This window comes from Phacochoerus africanus, chromosome 5 (assembly GCF_016906955.1).
Source record: "Phacochoerus africanus isolate WHEZ1 chromosome 5, ROS_Pafr_v1, whole genome shotgun sequence".
NCBI lineage: Eukaryota > Metazoa > Chordata > Mammalia > Artiodactyla > Suidae > Phacochoerus > Phacochoerus africanus.
In genome coordinates, this window is record NC_062548.1 from 91,485,837 (window position 1) to 91,500,322 (window position 14,486).

Sequence of the window (14,486 nt, forward strand, 5' to 3'; positions counted from 1 at the left end):
CACTATGGAGGTACCTTAGAAAATTAAATATAGAACTACCATATGACCCAGCAATCCCACTCTTGTGCATATATCTGTACAAAACTTTCCTTGAAAAAGACATATGCACCCGTATGTTCATTGCAGCACTATTCACAACAGCCAAGACATGGAAACAACCAACTTTGCTATACAGTAGAAAACTGACAGAACACTGTAAACCAAGTATAATGGAAAAAATAAAAATCATTTTTTAAAAAAGTACCCAACAATGAATACTACAATTTGACATAGTTGGGTATGATTACATTACATATCTATACTTCCATGTGGAGCTAAATTAATTATCAATAAGACTTTAAAACCAAAGATCCTATGATAATTAGGTGATGAGAAGAGGCAGTAATGAAGATGAAAATTTCTGATACTTCAATTACTAAATAAATGAGGTAATTCAGGCTTCAGAAGTTCATTTATAATTGTATAGGAAGTAATTTTAATTATTATTGCACGTCTTACATGTTTCAATTTCATCAGTCTTTTTACTCAAACTGCTACATCAAAAGTAATTGATATCATTATTAAAGCAGAAGATAACAAATCCTTACTATTTAGTGAGATTCATGGTTGAATATGTATCTGTCATTTTTTAGAATAAACATCTGTCATTTTTTTATATCCATAAGTGTAAGCTTTCTGGGCAAAGCTCTAGTTGCCTTAATTACATAAGAGAAAACTACAAAATGTATAAAGATTGATTTTAAAAGGAAAATAAAACATTTGGTCAACATATGTGCTTTAAAGTTTAAGCATTTTCGTGACTCAGCAGAAATGAATCTGACTAGCATCCTTGAGGATGCAGGTTCAATCCCTGGCCTCACTCAGTGGGTTTAGGATCTGGTGTTGCTGTAAGCTGTGGTGTAGGTCACAGACATGGCTTGGCTCCTGCGTTGCTGTGGCGTAGGCCAGCAGCTACAGCTCTGATTCGACCCCTAGCCTAGGAACTTCCATATGCCACAGGTGCAGCCCTAAAAAGACAATAAATAAATAAGTTTAAGCATTTAACAAACTTAAAATTCTTCATTGAGAAAATAGACAACAAAAGTACACTTAGTCAAAGGAGCACCAAATCATTTTATAAATTATTCAGGGCAAACTTAGAGAAATGACTTTAATTAAGAAAGATTGCACTTAAGTGTTAATATGATAAAATATCTGACATAGTATTTCAAATCCGTGTGACGATGATAAAGAATTCCTTGGCAATAACAAAAGAGTAAGTTTAACAGAAAATGAGATTTCTAGAGCTCCAATGTTGTGCATTTGGGGCTTCAAGCAAAACAATGTAAAATATCCAGATTAGGTACTGGAACAGTTTAAGACCAACTGCTTTGGTAAAAAATGCTATGCACTGTCTTTACTGTATAGGAGGTAGAGCATTAGATGTTAATTAACTCTAATCAACTAATTTGTGAATTACTCTTTTAAACCCTAACATGTTATCATTTCTATTCTACTTTTCCTTATTAATCCTCTTTTGAAAAATCTCCATTAGATCTGCTGATTTAAACAAGTCTCAAATCTGAGCTCCTCATGGTGGTGTACATAATCCTCCATTAACTTGTCCCAACTTATTTTTGACTGCCCCATGATACAAGTGCATTTCTCTTGCTTATCTGGTCTAGTGATTCCAAAGTATTTTTTAGGCACGTAATTCCTCACTTGCAACACAGGCTTTCCAGTAAGTACCTGTGTATAATGTTTGACCCATCTTTTAAGGCTCCTTTCATATCCTTCCTCTTACACTGATGATTTCTTTGTTAACTCCATCTTCCAGAGAGTTCTTCTACCTCTAATCTTTGATAGCATTTATTGTCTGACTGTGAATATGTAAATCACATAACTGTCTTGAATTGTTGAACTTTTCCTATGTATTCTCTTTTTCTTTCTTATGAATAGAATCCAGTTTTGCTTGGATGGCAAACACATTTAAAAATACTCACCTTCCAAAATCCCCTGGCAGATGGAAAAAGGCCATGTGACCCAAGTTCTGACTAAAGGGAAGAAGCACAAGCCTATTTGTAGAGTCCTCCAGAAAAGCAACTGTTTTTCTGATAGAAGGGAACAGAGACATGAATATGATGCCTAGAGGTGAAAGAGCCTCAAGTGATCACAAGAACAAAAGCTCTATGTAAGGTCAGAAAAAAAACCTGGGATATTGATGACTCCATGACACCATTTTACCAGCCCCAGAATGTCTACCTCTAGCCTTGTTATTTGAGAAAAATAATTAGTTAAGCTATTCTAATTAGATTTCCATTACATACTGCAAAACAGCAATCCTAAGTGATAGGTTTTAATACTATTTTTATGAATAAGGGTTTTTTTGTTTTGTTTTCGTTTTGCTTTTTAGGGCCACACCCTCAGCATATGGAGATTCCCAGGCTAGTGGTCAAATTGAAGCTATAGCTGCCAGCCTACACCACATCCACAACAACATAGGACCTGAGCTGCATCTGTGACCTACACCACTGCTCACAGCAATGCCAGATCCCACCCACTGAGCAAGGCCAGGGATTGAACCCACAACATCATGGATATTACTGGGATTCGTTTCCGCTGCCCCACATCGGGAACTCCCTGAATAAGGTGTTTTAAATAATCAAATGTTTGATGCTTAGCATTGTGCTAGTATACAGAAACTACAAAAATAAATAAATACCTAAGATCCTTGCACTACAAGTTATCAATTGAAGATATACAAAACAAATGATTAATACAAGTTGGATGTGACTCATTGAATATTTACTGAGTACATGTATAGATATGCAGCACACCAGCAGAGGACTAGAGAGGTAAGTCAGCCAAGGATTATTTCCTCAAAGAGGTTAAAATAGATCTGTATAAATACTGTAGTATTTATAATATCTATGGTAAAATCCATCTATACAATATATAGATATGTACTGACAGATATATTCATAAATAGCTGGAACAATGTGCAAGACCAAGCACTATAAAAAGAAAGCACACATTAAATCCTAGTTTCAAGGAAGACAAAACTTGATGACATCCAGAAAGAATTATTTCATACAGAAGGTACACCTGTGAAAGAAGTTGAAGAATGGGTAAGATGTAGACTTGTGGAAATTGGGGGTGGAGGGAATGAAGGAGCATTGGGGTTTTAGAAGACAAGGAAGAAAAATCAAAGTGTTAGCAAGGTTTGGGGCTATGAAAATGGTGGCAATGTTAACAGAAAGAGGGGAAATGGAAGAAGGTACATATATGGGTAATAAATAAAGGGTTGGATTTGGCACCACCCTTAGTCTTAATAACAAAAATCAACAGAAAACATGCTTTCCTTCAACCCTCATCTCACTCCACCTATCATTCTATCCTCTACTCCCTTTCATATCCTGCTAAAGCCATGTGTTTGGCAGTTATCTTTGCGATAACCTCACTTTAACCCCATTATCTTTACTCTAAGCCATCTCTGTCATGTTAAAGATCCATCTAAAATAGTCAACATAATTAACAATGGAAACCTAGAGCTGTGCTGTCCAATATGGTAGCCGATAATCTGTTGGGTGTTTAAATTTAAATTAACAGCAAATAGAATAAAAATTCAGTTTCCAGTCTCATTAGTCACATTTTAAGTGCTCGGCAGCCACATATATTCTCCATAGTCACAAAAATTTCTATTGGACAGTGATAAACCTAGAGTTTGCCCTTGAGGTCGGAAAAAGGCCAGGAAGCATGGCTATCATCACAATTTCCAACACTTTCTAGGTGAGCTTTGAACCTATGCAATGGTTCAAGAAAGGGAAGTAAGAGCTAAACAATGAAAAACCCAGGAAAGTAAAATAAGAATCTAGTAGAATGGTTGAAAAATAAAACAAATATAATCAATTAATATATACCTGTACTGGCAAAATCAGAAAATATGAGGAAAAAGCTAATTTACAATTGCAACAAAGGATAAAATACTTTGAAATAATCTTAAAAATGTGCTATAGTTATAGGAATAGGAATAAAATTAAAAAATGTCATTAGGAAGTAAAAATAAGATCAAGAGAGATATAATTTGTTTTTCCTGATTTATTGAGAAATAACTGACATACAATATTGTGCAAATTTAAGGTATACAACACTACGATTTGATATATGCATATACTGTGCAGTGATTACAATAAGTTTAACATATCCATCACCTTACATTGTTGCCTTTCTGTGTGTGTGAGCACATTTAAGATCCATTATCTTGGGGAAAAAGATCTATTCTCTTAGCAAGTTAACAATACTGTTAACTATAGTCCCCTTGCTTTATATTGTTTGATGGCAAGATATTATAAATAGGTCAATCTCCCCAAATTAATCTTTACATTTAACATAATTGCTACCAAAAAATTCAAGTTGCAAAAAAATTTTTGCAACTTGGCAAATTACTCTCAAATTTATCTGGAAGATGACCAGCTATTTGGCTAGCCAAAAAACTTTAAGAGGAGGTTTTGCTCAAATGAGAAATCAATTGAAGCATATTATACACACTCAATAATTAAAACAGTATGGATCTTGCACAGCAATAGAATAGATCGATGAAACAAAGCTTTAAAGCCTAAAACAGATCCATTTATATGGATCATTGTTTATGACAAAATGGGCATCTCAAATTAGAAGAGTGATGAATTATTTAACAGTTTAAAAAAATAGAATCCTGTTTCATAATATGTCAGATAAAGTCTATATTGGTTAAAGTTTTAGTTTTAAAATAGAAAACACTGAAGTATTAGAAAAACAGAGAGCTGCATAATTTTAAAGTATTTCTATTGGGAAGGAATTCCTAAGCATGATCCCCAAGGCAGAAACCATGTGACTGACAGATTAGATTCATAAAAATACAAGAATTACATATGGTACAAATCCCACCATAAACAATTATCGAAGAATCTGTTACTGACCTAATTTTCATCATCATGAGCTTTGATACATAAATTTATTTCATACATTAATACAAAGGCAGGTCATACAGCTATTAGTAATGATCGTGGAGATATATGTATTTGCTGACATGGAAAGATTCACAAAAAGAACTATACCTAAGTATGTAAAGTATGCTTCAGTCTTATGAAAAATTATGTACATAGTCATATATTTACAAACTTATTATATAATTGAATTCTGGAAGAATATACACCAATCTTTTAAGTTTTTTTTCCCACAGCTGCACCTATGGTATATGGAAGCTCCCAGGCTAGGGGTCAAACTGGAGCTGCAGCTGCAGCCTATACCCCAGCCATGGCAACACTGGACTGTAACCTATGGCACACCTTGCGGCAATGCCAGATCCTTAACCCACTGACTGAGGTAAGTGATCTAACCCACATCCTCATAGAGACGTCAGGTTCTTAACCCAGAGTCACAATGGGAACTCCTCAAAATCCCAATATCAGCTATCTCTAGATGGTATTTTTTTCTTTCCTTTTTTTTTGCCACGCCCACAACATGCAGAGGTTCCCAGACCAGGGACTGAACACAAGCCACAGCTGTAACCTGAGCCACTGCAGTGATAACACTGAGTCCTTAACCACTAAGACACCAGGGAATGACCATAACTATTTTATAAAAGGAAATCTGCTAAATGAGTGAACTGACTAGTGAGGAAGGCACTCAAGTTCCTCAATTTCAGACATATCATGGAGGTATGGGTAATAAACTACATGTATAACATCACAAAAGCTGTTTTCCTTGTATTCTTTTAGTGTTTTCATTCCTTTTTTTTGATGCTGGAAGCAGGGATGCCATTAGCAAAGGCCTACATGACAGACCACTGTTAATATGATCATAACTGGGTTATTCCAGCCTCAGTAAAGCACATCAGCACTGCAGGGGAACGGAGATTATACTGAGGATCCAGGAATGACCGGTGAACTCCAAATTAAAAAGCAAAACAAATTAGAAATTCTATGTGCAATTTGATGTGTGATCTATGACAACTGTTTCCTGTAATGTGAAAGGCAATCCATCCACTATAAATGAGGAATTAACAAATTTTCCAAAAGACTCTTGCATCTCCAAAAAGAAAAAAAGAAAAAAGCTCAGGCAATATAAAGTAAAACAAAAATAGCCAGCTTCAAATTGAAAAACAATCTAAAATGTGCCTTGCTAGAAAAACTAACATGGCCACACCATCACCCCTACTACTAAATTCATTCATTCATTTCATCTGTTTATTCATTCATTCCTCTACACTGAATACCTACTAAGTGCCAAGTACTAGAGCAGGCAGTAGTCAGAGCTTACAATCATCAGATATAAGCATGTTATGCCTCAGACTGAAATCCTGCCAGATGGAAGTTAGCTAAAAATAAATTTTCGAGAAAAAAAGGAATAAAGCAGAACTCCTAGCATCATGTATAGTCAAGCAGATAAGCGTTTGCTCTGACTCAATTTTCAAGCACTGATGGTCCTATTCATCTCATCAATTAAAGATAGAAATAATGAGTTTTAAAGGTGTAGAAGAAAGAAGACACTAATGTAACATGGAGAAATGGTAGATTTCTTTCAGATATCTGAACCACAGAATGTGGGAGCGGGAGGGAAACTGCTAAGAACAGAATTAAATTTACTCTTTAGTAAATGAGTCACTTCTAATATTTAGGAATTAAGTATAACCAATAACACCTGAAAATTGAATGCCACAGCCCTCAAAGTAAGATACAAATTATACATTCCAAAACAGAAGTAACAACACTGCCCACAGCCAGGTCTGGATATAGATGCCATCAGAGCTGGGCTTCAGTCAGTCTTTCAGCCCAGCTAAGGAGATCAGGAATGCTCATAGCCTGCACAGAGCAAGGACTAAGAGCAGTTTGATTTGTCTCTCAAAACCTAGGACATAACTGTATTCTTTTTATGTCATGTAGGTCCTGGGCATCAGATTTAAATATTACTGTAAAGTTACACTTTTACAGTGGAGATAGAATTGAGAAAGTATTTATCAATTTGCTTAAATAAATAGAAATGTGAATCTGGAGCCCAACGTCTTTTTTTTTTTTTTCACCTCAGGAACTGTTGAGTACTGTAAAGCAGTATTTCTCAAACTAAGTCCTATAGGTATATTAATAAAAGTCTTCAAATTCTTGCTGACATTTTAAAAAATATTTTGTTTTAATTTTTTTTTTTGTCCTTTTGCTATTTCTTTGGACTGCTCCCGTGGCCTATGGAGGTTCCCAGGCTAGGGGTCAAATCGGAGCTACAGCCACCGGCCTACACCAAAGCCACAGCAACGCGGGATCCAAGCCATGTCTGCAACCTACACCACAGCTCATGGCAATGCCGGATCCTTAACCGACTGAGCAAGGGCAGGGATCGAACCTGCAACCTCATGGTTCCTAGTCAGATTCGTTAACCACTGCACCATGACGGGAACTCCTGTTTTAATTTTTATGACCATCCTTTAAAAAGAAATCTAAAGATAGTCTTCACCTTTTGGATGAACCCCTGCACCTGCATATTGCTTTAGGTTTTTTATGCAACAGTTTGTATGTAAAATCGAGTTTGTTGATTTAAGTCAAGGCAAGCTGACTGGAAGACTATATATAAACCAAGTAGTGGGAGAGCCCAATATCATCTTTGACTGTTTTAACTCATATCAATTTATTAGAAGTAAGTATAGTCATTTTCTAATAAGAGTTCTTATATTCCTGATCCTAGCAACAGTTCCATCAGATACCACTTAATGAAGATATTAATTAACTGAACATTATCTCTAAGTAATAAAGTTTTACAGAGCTGACAAGTGATACAGCTTCAATGTGCTATTTCAAGCTTACTCATTGGCAAAGAGTAGGTTTGATTTGCCTAAGTTCTAGTCACAGACATGAAGGCATTGAGAGTCTTTGAGTAACTTATGTAAACAGGCATTTGCTGAGTAAGTATTCCCAAAATCCAAATACAGAAACAGAAGAACCACAGAACTAGACTTTTGGTAACATCTTTCTGCTATAATTCTCCAAATCAATACTATTTCACCAAAGCAGTGTCACCTATCCCATTAAAGCCATGTTGGTTTGAATTGCAATGTTCATTTGAATCGTAATGGTTTTGTAGTTCTATTTAATTTGTACATTTGTTTTGGTTTTACTTAGTATAAGAATTATGAGCATAAAATATTACAGTTTTATGTTTGTATTATGTTAAGTAACATAAGTAATGTAAGTAAGAGAACTTAAGTAATATTAAAATAATAATTTCAATCAATACTCGAAGTCCACAGGAATTTTATTTTTTCTTCAAAAGGGTAGGATACATCCCTCAAATTGAGCAACTCTGTGTTATGACATACATTAGTTTTTTTTTTTTTTTATTAAAGAGAAAAGAGTATAGTACCATGGTTCTCAATAGGCAGCTTAAATTTTCCTTTTTTATTTCAGAGTAACATTCCCTGCATCCTTGTATCTTCTTCATTCTCCAAATTCGAAGCTCAAAGTGACAGGCCATCTGCAGATGGCCAGAAATGGATACCATCAGCAAAAGGAACCCTCTTTGTAACGGTCACTATACCAAAGATAATTGCTTTCATTTTTGGCTAAACTGTCAGCTTCTGTAGACAGGATGGCATCAATGCCTGTCACAACTGGGTGGCTCAATGTCTGCCAAATGAAGGTCATTTTCTTTTTTTATTCCAGTCTTATTCAAACAAATGTCTTAATATAGTTATTTTAACCATACAAGACATACTCTATAGTGTAGCGTTGTTGTTGATGGAACCAAGAGTCACAATCTACTAACAAGTATCAATATCCTTGGAGACAACTCTCTGTAGGAGGCTCCCTGGATTAAAAAAAAAAAGATTCTAAAATGACACAAATAGTATATTCCAATTTTCCAGAGAAAACAAAAACATGATCAACTTTTATTTCCTTTCCATAAAAATCACTAACTATGAAATAATGAGTACCCCCAAAAAGGCAAAAAGCCAATATGGATGAAAATAAGCAGTATATTCACAAGCAGTATTAAAAATACATTATTTAGGAGTTCCCATCGTGGCGCAGCAGAAACGAATCCAACTAGGAACATGAGGTTGCGGGTTCAATCCCTGGCCTCGCTCAGTGGGTTAAGGATTTGGCATTGCCATAAGCTGTGGTATAGGACTCAGATATGGCATTGCTGTGGCTATGGTGTAGGCATAGGCCTGTGGCAATAGCTCTAACTAGACCCCTAGCCTGGGAACCTCCATATGCCATGGGTGCGGCCCTAAAAAGACAAAAAAAATAAGAATACATTATTTAAATATACTTTTCAAACCTTCTAGTTCACAAAAACGAAGATTCTCTATCTCCCCTACCAAAATATATTATGTGTGTGTATATATATATATGTCTTTTAAGAAAACATATTTTAAAAAAATTTCTGGGTGGTACTAACCTGGAAGCCAGCAAACATTCCTCGCTTCATTCTTAAGAAGTGAAGAAATACATCTGCAAAAATAAACAGCTTGAAAAACCTGGGCTTGCCAAAAAAAATTAAAACCCAAAATGTGTTTCCACTGGTTCCTCAATAATTTTCTTTAATAATGGAGAAATCACTGTAAAAGCTAATAAATTTTATATTAGGGGCTGCCTCACTGAACATATATGCCCCCCCCCCCCAAACACACACACATTTACACGATAGGGTATCAGGACACAAGCTGACAAATGACTAATCCTGTCCAATTTGATTTATGATACAATATTGCTCACTACTATATGAAAGTAACATTTTTCCTTCTTACTTTTCTCTGTAGTTGGGACTTATATCAAGCCCTGAAAAACAAACAAAAATAACCTTCCTTCCTTCCAAATTCTAAACATCAATTCGTATCAGCAGGCTATCTAATGAGTTAAGTCAATCACTAAGCCACTATTTCAATTTGTGCTTCTGCAGCAAACAACCTTCAGAGCTAAGAAAATCATTTCTGGGTGTATCCTGCTATTCTGGACAGAAACTAATTTCCTGCCCAACCCTGGGGTCACATGATACCAAGCTAATGGAAATTCACATAGAGATCAAGCTCCAATCATTAAAAAGACACACACACCAAACTTCCATTCACCATTCTAGGTTTTAAAAAGTAAATTGTGGTCACCTTAGGGAAAATGTAGATGAAAATTAACCTAAGTTGAAAATTAGAAATCCAAGGTTTAGGGCAGTATATTATTAACATCAGCATCAGAACTGAGAGAGAGAGACAGAGAGGCCACTTTAGGACTGCAGAGAGGAAAATAGAGAGATTTTATGTGAATTGTACAGAAGACAAATAAAAACGTAGAGACAAAAAAAAAAATTAGAGGATAAGTGCAACCAGAAAACTTCCAAGTGAATCATGCAAGGTCAAAGGAAAAGCAAGCTTGACATCTCCCTGAGCTGGAAGCATACACAAACCACATGAGGAACATAGCCCAGAAGATATATCTTATGGGTATGTGTGAGGTCCTGGAACATTCAATGTTGTCACAATTTTAGGATTTCAGAAATTCCACAAGATAACAAGTTCATTAGCCTCCTCTTGTCCACATTTTTGGTCGTTATTTTAATTCTGTATTCAAAAATGCCTAATATTGAACTCACGCAAAACTTGAAAGATAAGTTTCAAAGAACAAATCAGAATATTATAGGAAATTACCCAAAAAATATTATGGAAAAAGTCCAAACTGATACGAAAGATGGTTTATGGTTTATATATTTCATGTCCTACCCACTCGACTTCAGAGTACCAAAGTATATATTTGCATCTTTAAGACTGCAGGGCTTTATTAAATATTGATTCCAAGCTACCAAAAAAAAAAAAACAACAAAAAACAAAAACTAGCTATCATGATCTTTAATTTTGATTCATGCCTGCATTGACAAAAATATATGCAAGATACCAGTGATGATTAATTTTATGTGTCAACATGGCTAGACTATGGTGTCCAGTTGTTTGGTTGAACATCAGTTTAGATGTTGCTGCAAAGTTATTTTTTAGATTTGATTAACATTTACAATCAGGTGACTTTAAGCAAAGCAGATTATTCATAATACGAGCGAGCCTAATCCAGTCGGTTGAAGACCTGAAAACAAAGACTAAAGTTTCTAAGAAAAGAATCCAGTTTCCAGCCTGAAGCTTATATATTTTACCTGAATTTCCAGCCAGGCAGCCCACCCTATAGATTTCAGATTTGTCAGTCCCCATAATAATGAAACTCTCTCTTTCCCTACGTGTGTGTGTGTGTGTGTGTGTGTGTGTATATATATATATATGTGTGTGTGTGTGTGTGTATATATATATATATGTATATACATATCCATAGATAGTGTGTTTATGTGTATGTATTATGATTGCATATGTGTGTGTACATACATAGACACACTATTGATTATGCTCTGGAGAAACCTGATTAATACAACGCCCAAAACCTTTTTTAAAAAGTATTACATTTATCCTAATATTATGCAAATTTTATAACTTGAGGAAAACATTGGCTATTATCAAATATTCAAGGTTGTCAAATCATTTAAATAACCTGCGTTGATATGGAGAAAGCCTATGAATGTTCCCTCTATGGTTTTTAAAGCTTTCATTACACATATTAAGAGTTTAAAACATATTGCACCCCCTACAGGAGAACATTTGGTTTGCATTTCTAAATTGTATTTTGGAGTAAGTAAGTAAATTTCACTTACTCTACAATCATAAAAAGAGGATTCAATTGAACTAAAGATCATAAAGAGGATTCGATTGAACTAAAAGGAAATGGATTGGTACACCTATTTCAGGAAACAAAGAGATGCCAGTACCATGGAGAATTTATATAACACTAATAGCCACCTGGTATAAATAAAGGATGTCATTTGTGAAAACTGCAAGAGTCTTAGGTTTGTCAAAGCACACAGGATAAATTATCTTGTTTTCGAAGTACCTTTTAGTACTTTAGTTTTGAATAAAACACAATAGAGATGGTATATTAGCAGATGACAGGCAACCTAATTAAACAAAAATATAAATAACGTGTTTGGGATAGAAAATTTTAGAAACATCACTGTTTTAATTTGATAGGACGGCAATTCAAAACCATTCTCTATGCATAGCGAACAATGATAATAAAGAACAGATCTAAATTGCAATTCATGACATGTGCCTCTAATTCACATTATCCATTATAAATATTTGAAAAAAATATTTGCAAGCAGATAAATTCAGTGACATCTTGAATCCAAGGCCCAAACATAATAGCCAAATGCCTTAAGGGACAGGGAAGTTAATAACAGCATCAGGTAAAGAGATATGGGGAGGCAGGGCATGCATGTCCCATGAAAAGGTAACCTTATTTTTAAAACACGATGGCAACTTTATTCTATTCCAACAGAATGCATCAGCCTGGTATAGAATTCAACAAACATCTGGCACTTTGTGATACCTAAACTAGAGAACAGAAGTAAATTAGAACAGTAAACACATCAATTAGGAAAAGAGAACATAAACATAAATATCTAGAAAATACATTCTAAAAGGGAATTTCTATTTGATTAGTACACTACTCCTAATTATTGGTATGTTTTAACCTAAAGCAAAGTCTGTACCACATGAGAGGAGAAAAATTAGCTGCAAATGAGTATCCCTTAACCAATTGTATGAGACACGTTAGTAAATCCGTACAGATCAAAGGCTCTAAGATGGAAGTTAAACTTTAGGAGCTGAAGGAGAATTTCAGAGACGGGATTTAGGAAAGGAATCAAATCGTTAGGAAGAGATTACTAAAAAGGAGATACCTGGTGAGTTAAATCTAAGTCACTACAGAAAGGATGTTGAAGAGATGGGTCTCTTAAAAAATACCTCAAGACAAATGATAAGATGTATCCACTCAAAATCTAAGGGATGCCTCAAAAGCAGTGCTCAGAGGGAAATTCATAGCAATACAGACCTTCCTCTAAAAAGATCTCAAATCGACAACTTGACCCAATACCTAAATGAATTAGAAAAAGAACAAAACCTAAAGTCAGCAGAAGGAAGGAAATCATAAAGATCAGAGAGGAAATCAATAAAATAGAGATTCAAAAAACAATAGAAAAAAAATCAATAAAACCAAGAGCTGGTTCTTTGAAAAGGTAAACAAAATTGACAAGCCTCTGGCTAGATTCACCAAGAAGAGGAGAGAAAAAAACCCAAACAAACAAAATCAGAAATGATAAAAGAGAAGTCACAATGGATACCACAGAAATACAAAAAACCATGAGAGAATACTATGAACAATTGTATGCCAATAAATTTGACAAACTAGAAGAAATGGACAACTTTCTAGAGACTTACAGCCTGTCAAAACTGAATCAAGAAGAAATAGATCAACTGAACAGACCCATCACTAGAAATGAAATTGAGTATGTCATAAAAACACTCCCTACAAATAAAAGGCTTCACAGGTGAATTCTACCAAACATACAAAGAGGAATGTATACCCATCCCCCTTAAACTTTTTCAAAAGGTTGAAGAAGAAGGAACGCTCCCAAAGACATTCTATGATGCCACCATCACCCTAATTCCAAAACTAGACAAAGATACCACCAAAAAAGAAAATTATAGGTCAATATCTTTGATGAATATAGACGCAAAAATTCTCAACAAAATTTTAGCCATCCAAATCCAAAAACATATCAAAAAGATCATACACCACGACCAGGTGGGATTCATTCCAGGTTCACAAGGATGGTTCAACATATGCAAATCAAATCAACATCATACACCACATTAACAAAAGAAAAGTCAAAAACCACATGATCATCTCAATAGATGCAGAAAAAGCATTTGACAAAGTCCAACATCCATTCATGATAAAAACTCTTACCCAACTGGGTACAGAGAGAACATACCTTAACATAAAGCCATTTATGACAAACCCACAGCAAATATAATACTCAATGGAGAAAAGCTGAAAGCCTTCCTGCTAAAACTGGAACAAGACAGCGATGCTCACTCTTACCACTTTCATTCAACATAGTACTGGAAGTCCTAGCCACAACAATCAGACAAACAAAAGAAATAAAAGGCATCCAAATAGGAAGAGAAAAGGTAAAACTGTCACTGTATGCAGATGACATGATACTATACATAGAAAACCCTAAGGACTCAACCCAAAAACTACTTGAACTGATCAACAAATTCAGCAAAGTAGCAGGATATAAGATTAACCTTCAGAAATTGTTTGCATTTCTGCATACCAACAATGAAATATTAGAAAAGGAATACAAAAATACAGTACCTTTTAAAATTGCACCCAAAAAATCAAATACCTGGGAATACACCTGACCAAGGATGTGAATGACTTATATGCTGAGAACTATAAAACATTAATCAGTTAAAGAAGATGTAAAGAAATGGAAAGATAAATCATGCTCCTGGCTTGGAAAAATTAATATTGTAAAAGTGGCCATACTACCCAAAGCAATCTACAGATTCAATGCAATCCCTATCAAATTATCCATGACAT

The 14,486-nt window shown here is 34.9% G+C and overlaps 1 protein-coding gene across 3 annotated transcripts in view; it reads right to left on the minus strand.

The window, feature by feature from the left end:
• The window catches only part of ACYP2 (acylphosphatase 2), a 173,700-nt gene that overhangs the window by 83,962 nt on the left and 75,252 nt on the right, over positions 1-14,486 (minus strand). The window contains exons 4-5 of one of the 3 annotated variants that reach the window (XM_047782084.1): positions 9,409-9,461; positions 8,306-8,811 (exon numbers count right to left, since the gene is read on the minus strand). The exons of 1 other annotated variant lie outside the window; for it this stretch is intronic. In XM_047782084.1, coding sequence (XP_047638040.1) covers positions 8,765-8,811; positions 9,409-9,461 — 100 coding nt within the window. In that variant the 3' untranslated portion in view covers positions 8,306-8,764. Of the gene's footprint in view, positions 1-8,305; positions 8,812-9,408; positions 9,462-14,486 lie in introns of those variants that run through there. One more of the 3 variants, XM_047782085.1, reaches the window with a different exon arrangement.